The sequence below is a fragment of the Papilio xuthus genome, unplaced genomic scaffold (assembly GCF_000836235.2).
Source record: "Papilio xuthus unplaced genomic scaffold, Pxut_1.1 DF827777.1, whole genome shotgun sequence".
NCBI lineage: Eukaryota > Metazoa > Arthropoda > Insecta > Lepidoptera > Papilionidae > Papilio > Papilio xuthus.
Window position 1 is genome coordinate 3592772 of NW_013530872.1, and position 20855 is coordinate 3613626.

Consider the following 20855-nt stretch of genomic DNA (forward strand, 5'->3'; position numbering starts at 1 on the left):
GAAGGAATGAAAATAGAGTCTTTACAAATTTATTTACCTATTCTAGTTTAATTAACGTAAAAGCTTCAATTTTCACTTTCTGTATAAAATAAAATTCTCGATATTCATTAAAGTGTGAGAGAAATAATCGATTTAATATCAAAAACAATATTCGATTGAATTGATTGCAACTGAATGATTGCGATGACATTTACTTCTACTGACAGTATGACAGTTTTGCTGTCAAATTATTATTAATTTGATGATCATGAAATGGAAATTAAAATTCTAATTTTTATATTTGATTAACGATATCTTATTTATGTAATTAGATATTATAATTTATTTAATCAAATTTTACATACTTTGACTCAATTTCCATACACAACTTTTAATTCGCTAATACTCGTACGACGCACGCGCAGAACTCCCCATCGCCCAAAATCGCCCAGCGCCATATTGAGAGAGGCGGACGTTGTATGACTTGAGTGATTAAATCGTGGTTAGTGCAATAAATTGAAGTGGAATACTTGATCGTGCCCTATGGATATATATTTGGGTACGTAATGTGTATAAAAATGTGTATCACTTGTGTGTTTTCTTTACTACAGTGGCATGGGAAGTAAAATTGTAACCTAGACATAGGCCGTTCTAGTTATCAGTAGATTACCTAGGTATCGTCAATCCGCTGTTTGCTCACAGTTTTAATCATATTATTACACACGTGCGGGGAGTAGCCATAGGTTTCTTGAATCTAGTTACATTAATAAGATTATACGATCGCTTCACAAGGTTCCCCGCTCGTATATAAACGGATTTCGAAATGTTTATGTCGGCAGTTGACAGAAGCGTATATGTATATGAGCGATCATAAGTCACCACACCCAGTGACCGGATTGTCGGTTTTAGTATTAGCTTCTAGTTCGGATGATTGTACGCGCGTCTTCGTGTCGGTATGTGATATTGTGAGCGATTGTGAATTCAGCCGGGGATTGTGAGGCCTGTGAATTAGTGAGTGTAATAATATGTCATTTTTAGGAGTGGTGTGCCTCGGTTGAAAGGCCTGCCGAAAGGACAGGGCTCCGCGCGCGAGGACGGTCCGCGGCCCTCCGCTCTGAGGAACCATGGACTGCTGTATTTCGGAGGAAGCCAAAGAACAGAAAAGAATCAACCAGGAGATAGAGCGGCAACTCCGAAAGGACAAACGCGATGCCAGAAGAGAACTCAAACTGCTCCTGCTGGGTAAGTTCAACTTAACCTAAAATTATTTTTTACACAAGTACACAATGAAGTATTGATTAATCTAATTATATGGATGGTTATTTCAAATTATGTTTTAAGTCTATAAATAGAAATAATATATTTCATTTTTGATTAATAATGAAAGTAAATAATACTTGTAAAATTTACCTATAGTTGTAATTAGTGTAATTTGAATTCAAGTCTGTTATATTTCTAAATACAAACTATGATTCATATTCCGTTGATGTTACAACTCACTAACCTATATGCTCTTTAATATTGTATATATCTGTTTATGTACTAACAAATATTCAGCTTGTGCCATAACCTTATAAAACATCTATCAAATTTGGTCTCCAATATATACTTATATGTCTACCGGCTGTTTTTATCTGTATTGTTTAACTTTATATTGAATGGATAAATGCAGTTTAATCTAGTTATTGGGCAAAAAAACTCAAATGATTTAACCAAATTATGATACAAATATACTTACACAAGAAATGTTTGTACATTTCTTTTTCAATATATTCTATATATGGTAATAGTAAAATTGATGGTTCTTAAGAAACTATATGATAACTCAGAAATATGTAATTATTTAGAAGTATAAACATTATAATAAGAAGTAAATAAGTAAAGACTTGTTAAGTAATAAAATATGTAGCATATAAAAATTATTTAAAAAAACTACACATTACAACATTCTTGTATAATTTTTATTTTTAAAACTAACTATACTACAAATACAAATGACAAGCATATAATCTTCTCAAAGGCAGCCAAAGTATCTGCGGTTCCTGTAGTATTGCAGATGTCCATAGGCATCAGTGAACACTTTGGTGTTCCCGCTGCATGCTTGTACCCTTATCTAATTAGAAAATAAATAATATAGCTGCCATAAGCAAGAATCTTAGGTAAGAGGGAAATTTCTATAAATATTGATAAATATTGCAGTCCCTCGGACTCTTGCTTATCTAGCTTTGACTGTAAGTTTATAGACAGTGTAAACCTACTAGAATAGTGCACTATAAGTCCATTAACTTGAATAAATCTACCTATTCCTAATCTAAATAGGGTTCCCTAATTAGAGTAGTAGAGTACCATTGGCACATAGTAATTTGTAATTTTAAAAATAAACTAATTGTAATTCTAATCACAAATATATTCCATCATGATAAAAATAACCTATTATATATGCAGTTACAGAAATAGATTGCTAAGGAGGCAATAAACTTGTCTATTTCTTTGTCTGTAGTTGTGTTAGTGTCTATTTAAAGTGCCTGTTCTAATGTAATCATTCACATTGTGCCTGTGGAACTACTTTTATGTTAATGCTTTAAAACAGGATAGTGTATACAAAACGATCAGTCTCTAGGCTTTACATTAGTACTAAATATAAGCATTTTATTTAATTTAGTCTTGAAAGTCATTATAATTATTTTAATTAGAATGTTGAAATTATTTCAAAGAATATCTTATGTTAAAGAATGTTTTTAAGGTAATTGTATTTATACAACATGACTCCCTTTGTGTAAGGCTGTTGTTAAGTTTTCATACTTTTCATATGAAATTAAATTCTGAATGAATAGAAAATGACAACACAAATCTTCACTTTTGTCATATCAGTTCTGGTTAGTGTCAGATAATGTTGATTTTTTCACTGTATTTAAAAAGTTAAATCTTTTATAATATTATTTTTTGTATTTCTGTAGTGTTCTTAAACTGTATTCAATTTGACTTAACTTTACTACTGAAATTCCAATGAAGTCATTTTCCTCTTTGACCATAACTATTTTATGCATTATTTTGGTTAAAGTTTCCTTGACTTGTAAACATTTAATTTGAATATATATGTTTAAGTATAAGACATTCTATCACAATAGAAATGTTGATTCAATGGATTTTCACAATGAAATGTTATAATCATAATAATTTGGTTAGTCATCATGTAGATATAAATAGTATCTGAACATTGAGTATAATATAACAGAATATTACTCAATTTTTACATGAGAGAGAGGGAGATAAAACATATACTAGAGTATGATTTTAGCCTTTAAATTTAGAAACTTAAAATTAACGAAGTTATGGTTTTTAATTCAGAAGCAATATTAATTCAATTGTTATCTTGAGATAATCAAATTTATTTACAAATGACAGAATGTTGTTTATTTCAAATGACTACTATTATTTCTACTGTTAAAAATATCTTTTATCATTTAATTCTGTTCAAGCACACTTGTGCACTTTTGAGAAAAAAGTTTTTTTTAAGACACCAAAATTAATGAGTAAATAGTAAAATTCAATAAGACTGAGAAATCTGAAGGTCCTGTGTTCAAATCCTGTAACATAGCAATGTATTCTTCAATTTTCGATTTACATATGTACATTTATCCAACATTCTTATGGGGAAGGAAAATGTCATAATGCAACCTGCATATATCTGCGAAGAAATTCAAAGATATGTATGAAGTCAAGCAACCTACACTGAGCCAGCATGGTTGATTATGACTATGGCCTAGTCGCACCTAAACTTAGGGTAGGCTCTGAGTTTCTCAGCTGGGGATGTAAAGTGAGGTGATGATCAAAATAACAGATAACTACATAATTTCTTGCTTAACTTAATTGGATATTTTTAATGTTTAAAAAAAATCCTCTATAATATAAGTATTTGCTATGTGTTTGCCATTGTCAAGGTTTATTTACTAGCAATGAGTTAGCTTGATGCCAATCCTATTAGTGGTACTCGAGTCATAAGCCAACTAACGGCTTCCCCCAGCCTAGGTCACAGTTAAGGGCAATTAGGTTCTCTCTCTGCTGAGTTTACATTTTTTTGAATTGTTCTGTTTATGTTTTATATTTCCTTATTTAATACATAATCTGAAATTACCAGTTTTCCTAAACTTTGATTTTTAAATTATCATATAGTTTTGGTTTAAATTGAATTTAGCTTTTAATTTTTAATGATATGTGGTTTAAAGCAAGATAATGAAAATTATATTAGTAAATAATTCTTTAATATTTAATAAAAAACTATCCCACACTCGTCCACACAATCCAACACGTCCTAGAACGGCAAAGAGTGTATTTTATATTATATGACATTAAAATTATTTTTTGTTAAAAGAAATTACATGTTTAAACTGTTTAAAGGTATTAGAGTAGGACCATAATTCTTTCGTTTTGAAACAAAACTTTTATACTGGAGGTGATACTTGACAGGCACTGGCGAGTCGGGCAAGTCAACGTTCATTAAGCAGATGAGAATTATCCACGGCTCCGGCTATAGCGACGACGACAAGCGCGGTTTCATCAAGCTCGTCTACCAGAACATCTTCATGGCCATGCAGAGCATGATACGCGCTATGGACCTACTCAAAATACAATACGGAAATCCGTCCAATGCAGTAAGTATTGTCTTAACATAGCTAGTTAGAGAGATGCTACACGGGCATGACATGGGAAGGGGGACACTAAATTGTATGACAGAAATCGAAAAAAAAAGCAATATTTTACTTGCAAATTATATACAATATTAACAAGTGGCAATTAATATTATAGACACGGACCACAACACGATGGTAGCATGACTTTAATCCTTAGCATGGTTTGACGTAAGAAAGATTCCTTCAATTTAAATCAGACCATTCGATATATCCTCGTTATTAAATAGGCAATAAATTTGTTTAGAAAGAATTTTAGGTACAACAAAAATACACCTAATACTTCCTCATTGTTATCGACGCAGGAAATAAATCATACGCCGTCTGTTTCGCCACAACGCTTTATTTTAAATAGTATTTTGTTCGCCAACGTTAATAATATTCATTTAATTTGGATTAGAATATCTGTTTCATACAATTAACAGGTCAATTAAATAATGACTTAATGACTTTCAGGAAAAGGCGGAGTTGATATCATCAATCGACTTTGAGAGTGTGACGACCTTTGAGAGCCCTTACGTGGAAGCTATAAAGGCCCTTTGGGCCGATTCGGGGATTCAAGAGTGCTACGACCGCAGGCGGGAGTACCAACTGACTGACTCGGCTAAATAGTAAGTCATACATACAAATAACAACGCCAATAAATACATTTGAAACATAGTTTATGTTTAATGTTTGAAATTACAGAAATGTAGCAACGAAAAGTACTTTATTTTTTTAACTATAGTTACTAATAAGAAAGAAACAATTTGTTAAAATTGAATATTGGTCAAATTATTTCGTTTTAAAATTACATTATATGTCGTATGACCACGTGGGCACGGCGCCTTTCGACCTAACGACAAACGGTTTTTATGTCGTTAGTAATAAGTCTCATAATTGGCAATTGATGTGGATGAAAAGTTGTACAAAAAGCGTGAATTTTCTATAGCTACCTGCAGGAGATTGACCGCGTCGCGGGCCCTAATTACTTACCTACCGAACAAGACATCCTTCGCGTGAGAGTACCCACTACGGGTATCATTGAGTACCCGTTTGACTTGGAAGAGATTCGATTTAGGTAACAACATATTGCCTGTGCATGACGTTACAAGGCGAATGCTTCGCTTCGATGTGCATGTTATTGTTTACGGGTACTATTGGGGTCTCGTGTTTTTTTAATACCTTTCATGGTGACAAACTCATTTTAACCAGTATTAAATAATTTATTTGATATTATTACAACAAAAAAGTTTATAATGCAGTTTGTTACCATGGATTTAAATGTTCAAATTTTTGTTTGTTTTATTCTTCATGTCAACTGGGATGTATTAATTTTGTTGCATGCGATACTTGGGCTTTGAGTTGCTTTTAAACCATATTCCAGCTATTTAAGCGATCTGGAAAGGATCGAGAAAGACGACTATCTGCCTACCGAACAGGATATTCTTCGCGCTCGACAGCCGACAACCGGTATACTTGAGTATCCTTTCGATCTTGACGGAATCATATTTAGGTATGTTCACAGTGTAGGAAAACGGTGTTGTGGATTACATGGTTTGGTAGATCGCTGGGAGCGCGTTATTCCTTCACCGCCCAAACAACCCATCTTTAGGTATGTATGCTCCCGGGTACTAACTGCCCGCTTCGGCTAATTGTCAATACCAAATTTACTAAAGATCGAAGCAAATCACGAACTAGCTTCTATTAGCTTCCCAAGCAGATTTGATATGAGATATGGATAAATTCAAGTTAAGACGTTAATATTATTTCATTCGGTCCATTTAACTATTTATATGTAAGATTATAGGAATGGCATTGTTTTGTTCTAATCCTGTGTGCTTGTGTGGTAGATAAAATATTCTTTTTAGTTGTTATAACCATTCTTTACTGTATAAAGATTGCTTTAAAATCTTCATTTTAAAACTAACAAAGTTGGCGGTTTTGGTGCAAGCAGGTTTAATTATTATTGGATGACATAGATTTAGGTATTTATTGAAATTATAATTTAGGGGGTATTATTAATCAAATTTATTATTTCCTAACACTAACTTGCTATAATTTTATTGCACATATTCATGTATATTATTGTTGCTATTGCGAACATCCCATTATAATTTGGATTGCTTGCTTATTAATCGTTTTTATATTACTAAGTTAGTAAATAAACTTTAATTTGTATATAATCGCAACGAATCTGCTATAAGGTATGTATCATGCATGATCTCCTTTCAGTTAGAAATATACAAATTACACAGATTTTATAATTTTACATTTAACAATTCTATTAACTAAATGCATAGTCTTAAATTAATTGGATATTTGATTGTCAGCCAAATGTAACGAAATATTATTATCAGACCTATAGAATTGTGATTAAAATTCTAATTGGCCTTTGTACAATTTAAACTGCACTAATATATAATTATTAAGATTGCTGTAAGAAGCTTGTGTGTAATTAATTTTGTAATTGAATAGTATTGTCACTGTGCTTGTGGTTACATTTTTTTCCTCAAGTAACGCGTAAGATATGTAACATTTTTGATTTCAATTTAGCATAATATTGTTTCAAATAATTAATAAATCATTTTTATCACAAAACAATTAAGAATACGTTTGCAACTATATGTATGTTGAGAAAACAATAATATAACTCACGCCCAAATTCTAGAGATGGCAAAGACAGAGCTGAATTTAGCGCGGTCCTATAGATATCCGAATTATAAAATATCTATACGTATTAAAAGTTTATTTAAAATTAAACTTACATTAATATGTATTTGTGGTCAACAGGATGGTAGACGTGGGGGGCCAGAGATCCGAGAGAAGGAAGTGGATCCATTGTTTTGAGAACGTCACTTCTATCATATTCTTAGTAGCTCTTAGTGAATATGATCAAATTTTATTCGAATCCGAAAATGAGGTAAGATATTAAATTTTTACTGTAAACATTAAAATAGGTTAAAACAATGAAAGAATCACTCTTTCATTGTTTTAACCTATTTTAATGTACCAGTGTTACTTTGCCTTAGATTTTTCGAGTTAATACACCCTGTGGAAACATAGATTACATGATTGATAGTTTTGCTAAGTATATTCTGCTATAAAAAGGTACTAAAATTTCAGCTTCTTTTAGGCGCTCTTAATATTAAATGAATGTAACATAGGGTATTTAATCATAGGCTATCATGTAAATATTATTCTACTTCGATTAATCAAAGGAGTGCTATTAGCAAATGTTTATAAAATTAATCACAAATCTAATACTTAATTTAGAAAAATAATGGATTAATTAGGGTGCTTAAATATATAAATTTCTATATAAATAGTATTTAGTTCATGAAAGTGAATTGATTTAAAAACTTTATTTCGTACACATGTAATCAAGGCTATCGGCATGTAAAATCTGTTTTTATAGCAATTTCTCTAGAACAATGATTTGTGTGAGACCATTTTATTTATTACATAGATGACAATAGGATAAAAACTGCCGTGAGAAACTGCAGACGCTTGTAGTAATACAAATTACTTGAATTGTTTCCTAGTTTCTCATACTTGATGCCCTCGTTTTGTTCGAATCAATTTTAGAATTCGAATTAAAGGCTGCATACATTTGTGACACGAAAAGATTGTTGACCTCACATATAAAAATATGGAGAATTAGGCGAGAAAATTATATTAAAGACCGAAAATAAAAAGACTAAAAAAATTAACTCATACTAATGTCATAAATGCGAAAGTTTAGAGGGATGGATTGATGGATGTTTGTTAGAAGGTATCCTCAACAGATCTCGCTGAAATATGGCACAGATGTAAAATATCGTTTGTATGAACACATAGGCTACTTATTAAGTTGTTTTATAGCTATTTCTAACATATAATATTTCCTTAATTTCAGAATCGAATGGAAGAATCGAAGGCGTTATTCAAAACTATCATCACGTATCCCTGGTTCCAGCACTCGTCAGTCATCTTGTTCTTGAACAAAAAGGATTTGCTCGAGGAGAAGATCATGTACTCACATCTCGTCGACTATTTCCCAGAATACGACGGTTCGTATTACATTAAAAAAAATCTCGATGTTTATCTTCTATGGATCTCGTTATCTTGGCGAAATGAGAAAGTCATGAAAAAGTTTCGAAGTCAATCTTTGGTTAACAACATGAAATTCCTAATCGTCATTTTGACTTATACTAGCAAAATTTGTTCATCAATTAGTTAATTTAAGTATATTTTATACCCCGAAAATTACTATCACATGAAAGTCTTTTCAGTTTATTTTTTTTTTAATTATTATAGGAACTGAATCCTATGTAATACTTAAGTAATATTTTATTTTTATGTTGGCATTTTGAAATCATTAGGTCCGAAATGCGATCCGATACCGGCTCGAGAGTATATCCTTCAGAAATATTTGAAAGAGAACCCAGATCCGGACAGATCCTGTTACTCGCATTTCACCACCGCCACAGGTTGAATTCTAACGCGACTTACAAACAACAGTATACGCTGTATTGTGTGATTTAGCTAGATATTAATTAGGCTAGATATGTAAGCTAGAATTGAGTCTTTATTGGTTTTATAAAACTTCGTGTAATTTCAATTTTTATTACTTTTTTTTCGCTTTTTCGTCAAATAAACCGTGGTTACCATTGGATATGTACAAAAATATTGTTATCTCTTTTACAGTCTTTGAAGGAAAAGGGATAGCAATATGTTTTTGTTCAACTCAGTAGTGGAATTGCGCTTACGATAAGATGAAATGTTTCAATTTAACATGTATAATACGTCGTTTTGTAGGCCAATAAAGACTTGAGGTATTTGTATAAATGTAGTTAGTGAGCGTGTGGTAATACCATCAGGTCCTCAGCGCGACGCCAGCACCGCGCGTGAATTTATTCTGCGAATGTTTGTCGATCTCAATCCCGACGCCGAGAAAATCATCTATTCGCACTTCACCTGCGCGACAGGTAAGTCAAACAAACTGTTTACTATATGCAATAAACTGCGTTACAGACCATTTTGTATGGAGAATTGAGGTTTATCCATCTATTTATTTTTAAAGCGCGAAATAACAAAATATCTAACTTAATTTTATAAATGTGATTAGAGTGGTTCCCAAAATTATTTTGTCTACTGCCCACTTTGAGAATAAATATTTTTTAGCGCCCCCATATTTTCACATATTTAAAATCCACTATAACTTTAAATTAAATTAATTCATTATTGTAACCTATATTAACGGAGAATTCTAAACGAAACTTTTACTATAACCCACAACTTGAGAGCAGCGCCTACAAGGGGGCGTTATCGCCCACTTTGGGAAAGACTGAGTTTACATGGATGAATGGATGGGGATATTTGTTTGAAGGTGTTTCCAGAACGGCCAAACGAGTCTCGAGGATATTTGTCATACGTATACGACATAGTCTGGAAGAACATATAGGCTACTAATTGTTTTATTAATTCCGCGCGGACTCCATCACGGGCGCCATCTAGTAGGAAATAAAAAGATCCCCAATTACGATACTATTCTATAACAATGTGGTTCCACAACATGTTAAGCATAAGTACGTAATATGTCTTTAAAGGTGTTACGACTCTATTATTGTCAAAACAGAGATAATAATTTAAACGGGGTTTTGGGTCTTAGAAACCCACGGTTAAAACGTTAACAGTAGTTGATAATGTACACATACACTTATTATAATAATATTTTGGGTCGTTTTTCTTATGCACTAAACATCATCATTCAGATTTATTCATCTCGTTCAATAAAATCTTACCGATTGTCATTGCGTTTATTACGTGTGTAAGAAATTATATCAATTCTAGTCTATGTGCAACGGTATTCTTATGTACTCATATCTAATATTCTTTTTTTAGTTATATATAATCGTGTAAAATCCATGTTATTCTGTATATAAGGTAAATATTATAAATATTCTTTGGAATTTTGCATTGGAATTAGTTTGCGCGCAACCTTGAACCTTTTATGTCAAAGGGTAATTTGCGTGTACAGTAATATTTTCCTTAATATAAATTATTTATTAAGAGATTATAAATATATCCTTATAATAGAAGCCAAATCAAAATAAATATTAATTAAAAAATATGAAGTTTTATCAATTAGTTCGCGTATTGCATCGAATCTATTTTTTTCCTAATCGTATATTTTCCATGTTTTTCTTTATTTTACACTTTTTAGAATCTCAGGTTGCATGGCAGCTTCGGTATACAAGGTGATTTTGTTTTCTAGTCAAATAAATAGTAGCTGTGATGTTTTTGGTTTTGTTTGTGTGCGCTTGAATTTTTACATGCTAACAACTTCGTTCACGTAATTGTAATCATAATAAACTTACTCATTACAAAAAAAAAACATTTCTTTGGAATATAATGTTCGTAGAATATTAACAGTGGTAGAGCTCGCAATAACAATATTTGTTGGATGCACGAACGGACCGGCTCTAGTTCTATACCACGACCATACAGAAGACAGGCGTGATGAGTGTGGATGCCGGAGACTCAATTTTAGTCCACGTTCCCTTCCTATCCTTTTGTTACAAGGAAATTATGGTAAGGGAAAGTGGATTTTGCTGAGGAGGGTTTTGCATAAAAAGGGCATATCGTCTTTTCGTGCGTCCCACCTCCGTCGATTAATAGTAGGCTAATCGTCTGAAATTTGCAGCGATCGCTTCGCTATTTCGAATTCTGGTGACCGCTTGCTTTTTTGCCATATCATAATATAAAAAATAAATGCTTTTATTTATTGCTTGATTTGTATCATATTTTATTTATTGTTAAGAATGTTTTTTTGGTTATGGTTCTTTTTGAGGTTTATGCAGATTAAAAATAATAATTCTTTTTTTATATTACTTTCTCACTAATTTAAACTGCATCAACCTTCTTATAAATTGTTTTAATGCATGTTTTGATTGTTTTAACAAGTTCTACTATTTATTTTTAATTTTTGCATGCTGCCTTGGATTATTTTAAAGACACTGAAAACATAAAATTAGTGTTCTGTGCTGTTAAGGATACTATAATGCAATCCGCTTTGAAAGAATTTAACTTAGCTTAATGTTATATTTATTTTTATATGTGTTAATTTGCCAATAAAATTTACGTATAGTTGCATGTATGTTTTATTTAACCTTTTAATTGTGTAGATATATGGGTTTATTTATTTAAAATTTTCTTTTATTTTGCGGTGATGGAGAATTTTGATAATATTTTTCTATAGAATGTACATAAGATATTTATTATTTGGTTAACATAAACGCTTATATTATTATTTTGAACTAATTTCATCCTTTTGTCAGGGTATTTTCTTTTACACCTAAAAGGATGATTTTTTTTATCTTACCTTACGCTATCGTAGTAACATTAATAATAAATATCAGTTTTCGTTACATTGTATCTTCGACGACCACCTGGATAAAATATTGCTGCGTTGTGGAGAGAATGAGACGGAATGAAAGGTTTTTTTGGTTAAAAAGATTTAAATCGTTTAACTAAATGACTATAGCGCGTATGAAGTGTAATTAGATTTACTTAATAGGTGCTGATGGCTACCGCAATATGGCTTAATTTCTAAATTACATCAACACACAGGACTTAAGAAGCATACGTCTCTTTATAATGTACGTTGAAATTATACAACACAAATCTCCACATTTAAACTCATAATTAATCTTGGTACACGTGTACATTATTGGATTTTTTTTCTTAAAATGACACCATTTCTACAATTTTGTCTAGTGGCCAGGAAACCAGTTGCTGCATTCTCATGGCGTGGTAAAGATGCTCATAAAACAAAGAGTCGTCAACGGCTGCTAAGCATCTAAATAGAGTGAAACCAAGGCAAAATCATATAAGATTCAAGAAACAGTTTTGTTTGACGTGCTTTTGAACAATAATTGTTTGTTTGCAGACACCGAGAACATCCGGTTCGTATTTGCCGCCGTGAAGGACACCATCCTGCAGTCCAACCTGAAGGAGTACAACCTGGTGTAGGCCGCGCCGCCCGCACTCGTCTGTGATTGTGTATAACACATAATTTAAACATCATCACTTCACAACAAAGTGTAAATTTACGAACTGAGATCGAATGGACAAACCGATACATCTTTAAATGATTTATGAGAAAAATAAGGTTAGATTGTAAGTCATTTAACCCAAAACTAGCACGAGTCGGAAATCATTCGTTCTCGATCCGAATGGGTCACTTCACGACGCGTCAGGTTTTTTGACATGTTTTTTTATAATGAAGTTATTCACGACTTATGTATGTGTCTGTATCGGGGAATTATTAAATTGTGCATTTTAAAATGCCGCGTCGCGGCCCGGGCCCGCCGCGGCACCTGCTTTATAGTCATTGTTTTAGGATTTTTGTAAAGTTTGTTGCCATAATATCTTTCTACATTTAGTATACATTTATGTCCAGACGGATGGATTTGAACAAACTAGTCCTATGAACTTACGCGTGTTTCACGTCATCCTCGTGGGTCGAGACGGGACTTTCAGCTTTATCGATCGGGATGCTTCCGTGTTACTATTACGTATTTATTTAAATTATGATGTGCGGCGGTTGGTGCACCGCCCTGGAGTGAGGGTCGCGCTGGGAACGGCCGAGGGACATCACGGGTACGGAACTTCTGTTTGGGGCCAATATTTAATCTCTATGGATATTTACCTTATAGGAGTCACCCGATAAAGGTAAGGTTGTCGATTTCCATATTCCACAAATGTAATACTTATTAACTTCACTTACTTTAACTTTACGTCTATGGAAAGAATTAATGATAAGATGGCCCAATGAAATTGCACCAAAAACGTACAACCTCAATTCTCACTGCCATTTTTGCAACAAAGATTTAGTTTTTACTTGGCACTGCTCTTTTTTTATAATTATGTCAGATTTTATTTAATTACTGTTTTAATATTGCAGTTGTATCAAGACGAGTATAGAGTCTTTTACAATAAACGTTAGAACCCTTCTGTACCTCGGCCGCTTCTCAATTGCTCGAATTCAGTACTACTGTATGTTCTGTTAGCTTGGAAGATTATATTCTATTAATGATGCGTTTATTTTGTACATTGGAATTTTGTTACTTGATATAATATGTTATATGTTATTATTTAAGCTGTTTATATTTAACAATGGTGTTTTCTACAAGAATTGACTTCAAGCGAAACTTTTTTTACGTTCGACCGTAGGCTTTGTGTACGCAGTTGTATGGTGTATTCGGTTTCTTCCTAATGTTATCTGTAACGAAAAAAAAAGAAAAACAAATAGCATTATATCAGTATAGAATGTTACTATGTTAGTTGTGTAAGGACATTTTTGATGCATTTGATATAAACTTTTTTTACTAGAAATCCAATAAAGCGGAATGTGTATTGTGTAAACCGTAACTCGAGTTTTTTGCACGAAAGCTTTTAACACACGAATGTAATATATTGTACATTTGGGTCTAAATGTGCTGAGTGCAGCGAGCAGACAGCTCGGCGCCGAGTTTTGCTATTGGCAACCGCAGCGGCGCACCCAGCGGCACACCCAGCGGCGACTGGCGAGCACGCACACACGTACACACACGTACGCACACTCACACACAAACAACTCCTATACATGTTTTAGACAATTTTATTATGCTATGCTTAATTTAGTGTGTTGCTTCGTGTTATTGTTTAATTATTTTATGTATAGTGAGAAACAAAGTTTCTATTTTTTAAATGAATAACTTATTGTATTAACTTATTTGTTGTTGTGACTTGATTTTCTATTTACCGTTTAAGAGTTTCCAATTTATTTTGAAGAAGGAAGCAAACAGTTTTATATACCAGCCGACCACCGACACTGTCAATAGCAAAACTATTTGCTTTTGGTTATAAGATACAGCTGTCCGAGATGCTCAAGATATTGTGAATTTGAAACTTAGCGCACAATATTGGAATATTTCTAGTGATGTTACCCATTGATGTGCAATCTCTGTGTGTACATAGAACTATGTTTGGTTTGTGCAACTGTGCAGCAATGCGTCGATCGGTTAGGAGTTAGGAGTCCGGTGTCCAGCGTACGCGGTCCGTGCGGAGCGGCGCGGCGGGCTCTCCCCCCATCCCCCCCATAATCTCACCGCACGCCGCCCGAGGAGACAGCACCATCGATAATCTCTCTTATTTGCCAAAGGGAATATGTTTTAATGCCTTTATAAGTAATGATGTACAGACTGATCTTATAGTTTTCTTTTTCAATACATTAAAGTATATAAGTGTGGGTGATACAGCTGTGTACAGTGCAGTGGGCGTCAGGTGTGTGTTTATGTAATGATATGTAAACGGAATAAGAAAATTGTGAGAGTCCAAAATGGTTAATATTTTTTTTATATTTGCCGTGACCTGACCCACAACGACTGGAGTTCTCCAAACTTGATGCTGATACCCAAAGTGACCCAGGAATATGTAGCTTTCTCTCTTTAAATTTAGCGTAACTAACTTGACACTTTTGAAACCCTTTATTTAGTTTATAAATCTAATTGACTTATCTTTTTAATGTATAACAAATTAAATGTCACAAAATCAATAAAAAAAAGTATATTTTAAGAAAAACAGGGCCAGGATATTTGACTTATTTATGACCGTGACCTTTATATTACTCTTTAAAATCGAAGATTTTTATCTAAATAGAATAAATATATTAAAATGATTGTTTTCTTTATTTTGTTCTGTTTCATTTTTGGTTACCGGGAGCGCTAATGGAGATGACAACTTTGATGTTATATTTTGTGGTTTGTACGACAAATTATGTTCCTTGATTGAACATAGTGAAACTATTAGCGTTCCTTTGGATTTTTGGGCTTCAATTAATGTTTATTGCATATTTGGTTACAGGTGTTTATGGTAACATTTTAGTAATTATTTTAGATTTATTGTGAAAGCACTATTGAATTATTGATATAATTCTCAACATTACTCTACCGGAATAGTAAAAAGCATTTTAACTGACCTACAACTATATAGTTTTATTTAATTTTTCAGACTTTACTGTGACTAAACTAAAATTATTTTCCGTCCTACATTCAATACATTTTTCTTATTCTGTCTCCGTACATATAGTTTAATTTATGACTATATTATAAATGAAACTAGTTGTCTCGCCTGACGCCGGTTGCATGCCTCGGCCCGTCCGCCGCGCCCTCCACGTCGGGTAACTGTCGTACGAATGGTCTGAATTCTCTTGTACTGGCGTGATTTTACCTATATTTTTTTTACAGTGGACATTCAAAATAATGCTAAAAACTATATTATAGTCTAACGTTGCTTTACCTTTTGCGTGAGATTGTGAGAATTTTAGCTTAAGTTTCGACTGAAGATGGATGCCTGTATGTAATATTGTAAATTATAATTTCTCATAAAATATAATTTTTTTCAGCTAAGCGAGTAGTTTTTTTTTGACCTTGTAATCTACAGACACCCGTACATCGGTAACTTTAATCAATAATGATATTTTCTCCTAAAGAGAAAATCTCCACTAAATAAAACTATCAGGCGTTGTATTCTTCGTGACACTTTTCTTCAATAAGGTTGTTCATTACTTTATGAGGTAATTATGATTCATTGTGTGATCCATTTGCACCATTAGGTGTGATTTTAGCTCGAGATTACATCGCCGTCGCAGTGTCCTGTCACGGACTACATTATATTCAATCGCTTATACTCACGCGGCCGACATGTGGGCTAATGAAAGCATACTTTATAAATTATTGATGCCATCGAATTTTTCGGCTTTTGAAAATTTAGCAAAAAGCGCTGCAGTTATAGCGCTTAACAATTTCGAATGGAGGTTCACAACCTTTGTCTTCTACAACATGACTATTTTATACGGCATCGACTACTTTGTGAAGAAATACAAGAAAACTTTAATCCTAAGCAATGGCCATTTTTATCCACGATTTGCGGAAAACATTCATCAGTATATACTCTTCGATACAAATCTAACAAACATCGCGCAAATGTTGAAATGGATGGATAAACGTCGGTTTGACAACACCGGCAAGTACATCATCATTTGTTTATCGAATAACGATTGCGATGAAGCAGAGGCTGTAAACATTTTTTGGAATTACAAAATAGTTAATGTTGTGTTACTCAAAACAGGACAATCGACGAACGAGACAGACGTGTTTAGCTATTTTAATGAAAAATATGATTGTAAGAGTGTTCGGCCAATTAAATTAGATAATTGGCATTCTTGTTTATTCATTAACGACGAGAAATGTATAGAAATGTTTCCTTTGAAATTAAGAAACTTACAATCGTGTCCTATAACTGTGTCCACATTCAAACAGAAGCCTTATATGACAATAACTAATGGTGTTCCCTCGGGTGCCGATGGAGATTTACTTATTCTTATTGCAGAAAAGTTAAACGCTAGCCTCGTACTAAGGACTCCACATCGGGGCTTCGGATGGGGTAAATTAGAAGATGACGGAACTTGGTCTGGATCACTCGCTGACGTATACTATAACTTGGCCAACTTCTCTATGACGTCTGCTAGTATCACACTCAGTCGATTCTCACAGTTCCAAATGTCTATGGATTATAATACAGTAAGCGTTGTGTGGGTCACTCACCCTTCAGATTTAGAGTCTCCATCTTTAAAATTAATGCGTCCTTTTAATTTCGAAGTAAGGATCGCTTTGGCAGTGTCATTTATAGTTATTGTTATACTAGCTATATTCGTGAAGAGTAAATGTAGTGAATGCGTATTTCGGGCAACTAAGACGATACGACCACGTCGCAGCCTTGTGTTCTATTCATGGGAGTTATGCATGGGTTTGCCATCAACGAAGCTACCTAAAAATTCAGCATTTCTGTATGTCGTTCTCTTCTGGATTTGGTATTGCTTCTTAGTCAGAACTATTTACACTGTATTCCTTATAAAAGCTTTGAAGACTAACAAATATCGTTCAGATCTGCTGACTATAGAGGATGCTATTGCAGCTAACTACGAAATCGGCGGAGGGCCGGCACTTAAAGATTACTATATAGATGAACCTACAATTTATAATCGGTGGATTAATTTGGAAAGCAACGAAATCTTTCCCACGATGCTAAACATTTCAAATGGCCAAAAGTTTGTTGTAGGAGTGAACACGGAAACATTTAAATTATTTCAAAGAAACCTAAGCGTCGATCTGCATAAGTTACCACAAAAGGTAATCAGCAGCCCAACTGTGATATTCTTTAACAAATTCTCCCCGTTGGTAGCACCGATGAATACAATTTTAACGCAATTGATAGAAGCTGGATTTACGTCTAAACTTTACAAAAACTATACAAAATCGAAATATACGAGTAGGTCAAGTGGGAAGAAAAAGGCAATCAATCTTGTGCATTATACTGGTTGCTATGCTATTCTCATCGGAGGCTGGATTATGTCGCTTATATTTTTTATATTAGAACTGATTGTTGGAAGGTCCAGGTCATCTTCGTAAATGTACTTATACTTAGAAATCGTAGTTAGATCTGCTGAAAAATATTTTATTTTTTTTCGAATTAAAGATATATAACCAAATTTAAATAAAGAAAATTATATTTATAACACAAACGTAGAAAAAAATGGTTTAATTTAACATGTAAAAAATCTTATCTTTTATACACAACATAATCATGATAAAACAGTTTGATTCCTAAGTGATTGCATAAATAATTTACTCGACAGAATCCGAAGTAAAATGACATTATTACTTACGAAGTATTGGCAATCACGACAATCGCTCGTTTAGACAAAAATAGTTTTCATTATACATGTACATAACTGTGAACGGCGAACATGTGTGGTATATCTACAACCTGTGCTCCAATATTAATGGACGATGATCCACCAGTTATATTAAAACTCGGTGAAATGGCTTCAGAAATTGGTTACTACAACTTCGAATGGCGATTCGTAACTTTTGTTATGTTCAATATACAGACATTGATTGCAGTCGACGTGTTTCTGAGCAAGTACAATCAATCGGTTATTCTGAAACGAGGCAAATATTTACCATCTCAACGAACGCATATATCACAATACGTTTTGTTCGGAACACAGTCTTCTGAATTATCAGATATGTTGAAATGGCTCAGAGAATCGATGTATGATACATCTGGAAAATTTATTATTGTTTGTGCTACGATTGATTACGAAGAATGTGGAGAAGATGAAATATTCCAAACAATATCTAATGAGCGCATTCTTAATGTTGTTGTTCTAAAAGCTCAGAACGAGAATAATCCACAAATCTTTTCCTATCGATTTTTAGAACCCGAAAAATGCGTTAACGATATTCCTTTTGAAATAAAATTTAACAATAGCGAAAACGCAATGAATTGGAAATCGATGTTTCGAGAGCAACTAACAAATTTTCACCAGTGTCCATTAATTGTGTCGACATTTGAGCAACCTCCTTTTATGATTCTCAATTCCTCTGAAAATCCGAGCGGAATCGATGGCGATGTATTGACACTTTTATCAGATATATTAAACGCTACTTTAGTATTAAAATTACCAACTGAAGGTGAAGTATGGGGTACATATGAAGATAACAATTGGACGGGTTCACTGGGAGACATTTACAATTTCAGAGCCCACGCTTCGATGTGTTCTATTCCACTGACTTCAGATTTATATGGAAATTTTCAGATTTCTTTCACATACAATACGATGGATATTGTGTGGACAGCTAAATTACCTTTATTAAAGCCTGCTTGGGAAAAACTTTTGCATCCTCTAAAATTTTACCCGAGACTTATATTGATATTGATGTTTTTAATAATTATTATATTGAACTCGTTGACTAGGACCCGATTTTGGAAGAATATTACAAAAGTAATTAATGCTTCACCGCCTAATGTTAATTTACTATTTTATTCATGGGTAATTTTTTTAGGGCTGCCAATTTTAAGAATGCCATCGAAAAGAAATTTTGTTGTATTCGTTTACATCTGGATTTGGTTTAGTTTTATTATTCGATCCTGCTACCAAGCTGCTCTCAAGGATTCATTGAAACATAAATTGTATGAAAAGAAATTTACAAATATACAAGAAGTTTTGCGTGACAAATATCCCTTCGGTGGTCTTGAATCTTTAAGGGATTATTATTCAGAAGACGATGATATCTCCAACAATTGGATGTCTTTAAACTTCTCCAATACTTACGAGATCTTAGATGAACTATCTACTGGAACCTCAAACTTTGTGCTCGCGTTCAATAAGGAGGTTATTATGGACTATTTGAAACAATATAATGGTTCAAGAAAACTGCAAATCATTCCAGAAAAGATCGTGAACAGTCCTTCTGTAATTTATTTTACTAAGTATTCTGCGCTAACTGGACCGGTTAATAGGATTTTAAAGATACTCGTGGAATGCGGTTTTATACAGAGAGTGTACACGCAAAGCACATACTTACAAAGTAAATTATGTGATCAGACAAAGCATCAGTATGAACCTATGAATGTTAAATATTTCGCCGGTACTATAGGCTTGTTAATTTTAGGTTGGATCATATCTATAATCTTCTTCACCGTTGAAGCTTATTGTGGAAGACTAAACGGGAAATGAAATTGTCAAGTTAATAAAGAAAATAAATTAAATATATATTAGAAATTAAATTATGTTTCATTTTCCAAAATTGATTTAATAAAAAAAAACATACTACTTGCATACTTTATTGAACAAACAACTTAGTATTGTTGACCCTTTAAACGAGAAACCTTTTGCTTAAAATTAATTGATCATTATTGTACGATAATAGAAAGAAAGGGCTTTGAAATATTCGATATCTTTTATAATTGCTAGCAAAAAGAATGAAGATTCTAGAGTAGAATTTCATAATTGATTTTTATATATAATGATTTCTAGATTCAATTATTTTTGTTCTATATTTTCTAAAAGCTTATTTTTGTGTGAAAGTGAAGTCAATCAAAAAGTTTTATTAAGGGACGTATTATTTTGCCGGGGCACTAAAATAGCCTTTTATTATATATCATGTACATTTTGGACCTGCGCATTTCCGCAGCCTTTATTTTTGCTTGGATGTGTTGAACGCCAGTTAGAATTGCCAATTCGACGCACAACACGTCTGAAAATTCAGCTCTGAATATCAAAGTGAAATTTTACGCGGGAAACTTATTAGTGATTAAATAAAATTATTCGGTAAT

At 33.0% G+C, this 20855-nt stretch overlaps 3 protein-coding genes across 7 annotated transcripts; all 3 read left to right on the plus strand.

The window, feature by feature from the left end:
- The first annotated feature begins 263 nt into the window (after positions 1-263).
- Positions 264-16078, plus strand: Galphaq (G protein alpha q subunit). 5 transcript variants are annotated; one of them, XM_013309380.1, is made up of 9 exons: positions 264-538; positions 1018-1221; positions 4447-4631; positions 5124-5278; positions 5599-5727; positions 7440-7569; positions 8545-8698; positions 9011-9118; positions 11645-11755. In XM_013309380.1, the coding sequence occupies exons 2-9, from the start codon at positions 1104-1106 to the stop codon at positions 11725-11727; spliced, it is 1062 nt and encodes a 353-aa protein (XP_013164834.1). In that variant the 5' UTR covers positions 264-538; positions 1018-1103; the 3' UTR covers positions 11728-11755. The 5 variants fall into 5 exon arrangements, with proteins under 5 accessions (XP_013164834.1, XP_013164835.1, XP_013164833.1 ...); XM_013309381.1 differs by lacking the exon at positions 5599-5727 and adding an exon at positions 6034-6162; XM_013309379.1 differs by lacking the exons at positions 5599-5727; positions 9011-9118; positions 11645-11755 and adding exons at positions 6034-6162; positions 9509-9616; positions 12580-16078 and having other exon boundaries at positions 265-538.
- A 55-nt stretch (positions 16079-16133) lies between these two features.
- Positions 16134-18142, plus strand: LOC106115563 (uncharacterized). The gene has a single exon (XM_013308991.1). It carries the CDS (start codon positions 16376-16378, stop codon positions 18140-18142), a length of 1767 nt encoding a protein of 588 aa, XP_013164445.1. The 5' UTR covers positions 16134-16375.
- Positions 18143-18282: 140 nt separating this feature from the next.
- On the plus strand, positions 18283-20256 carry LOC106115564 (uncharacterized). Its single transcript, XM_013308992.1, has one exon. It carries the CDS (start codon positions 18481-18483, stop codon positions 20254-20256), a length of 1776 nt encoding a protein of 591 aa, XP_013164446.1. The 5' UTR covers positions 18283-18480.
- Positions 20257-20855: the final 599 nt, after the last annotated feature.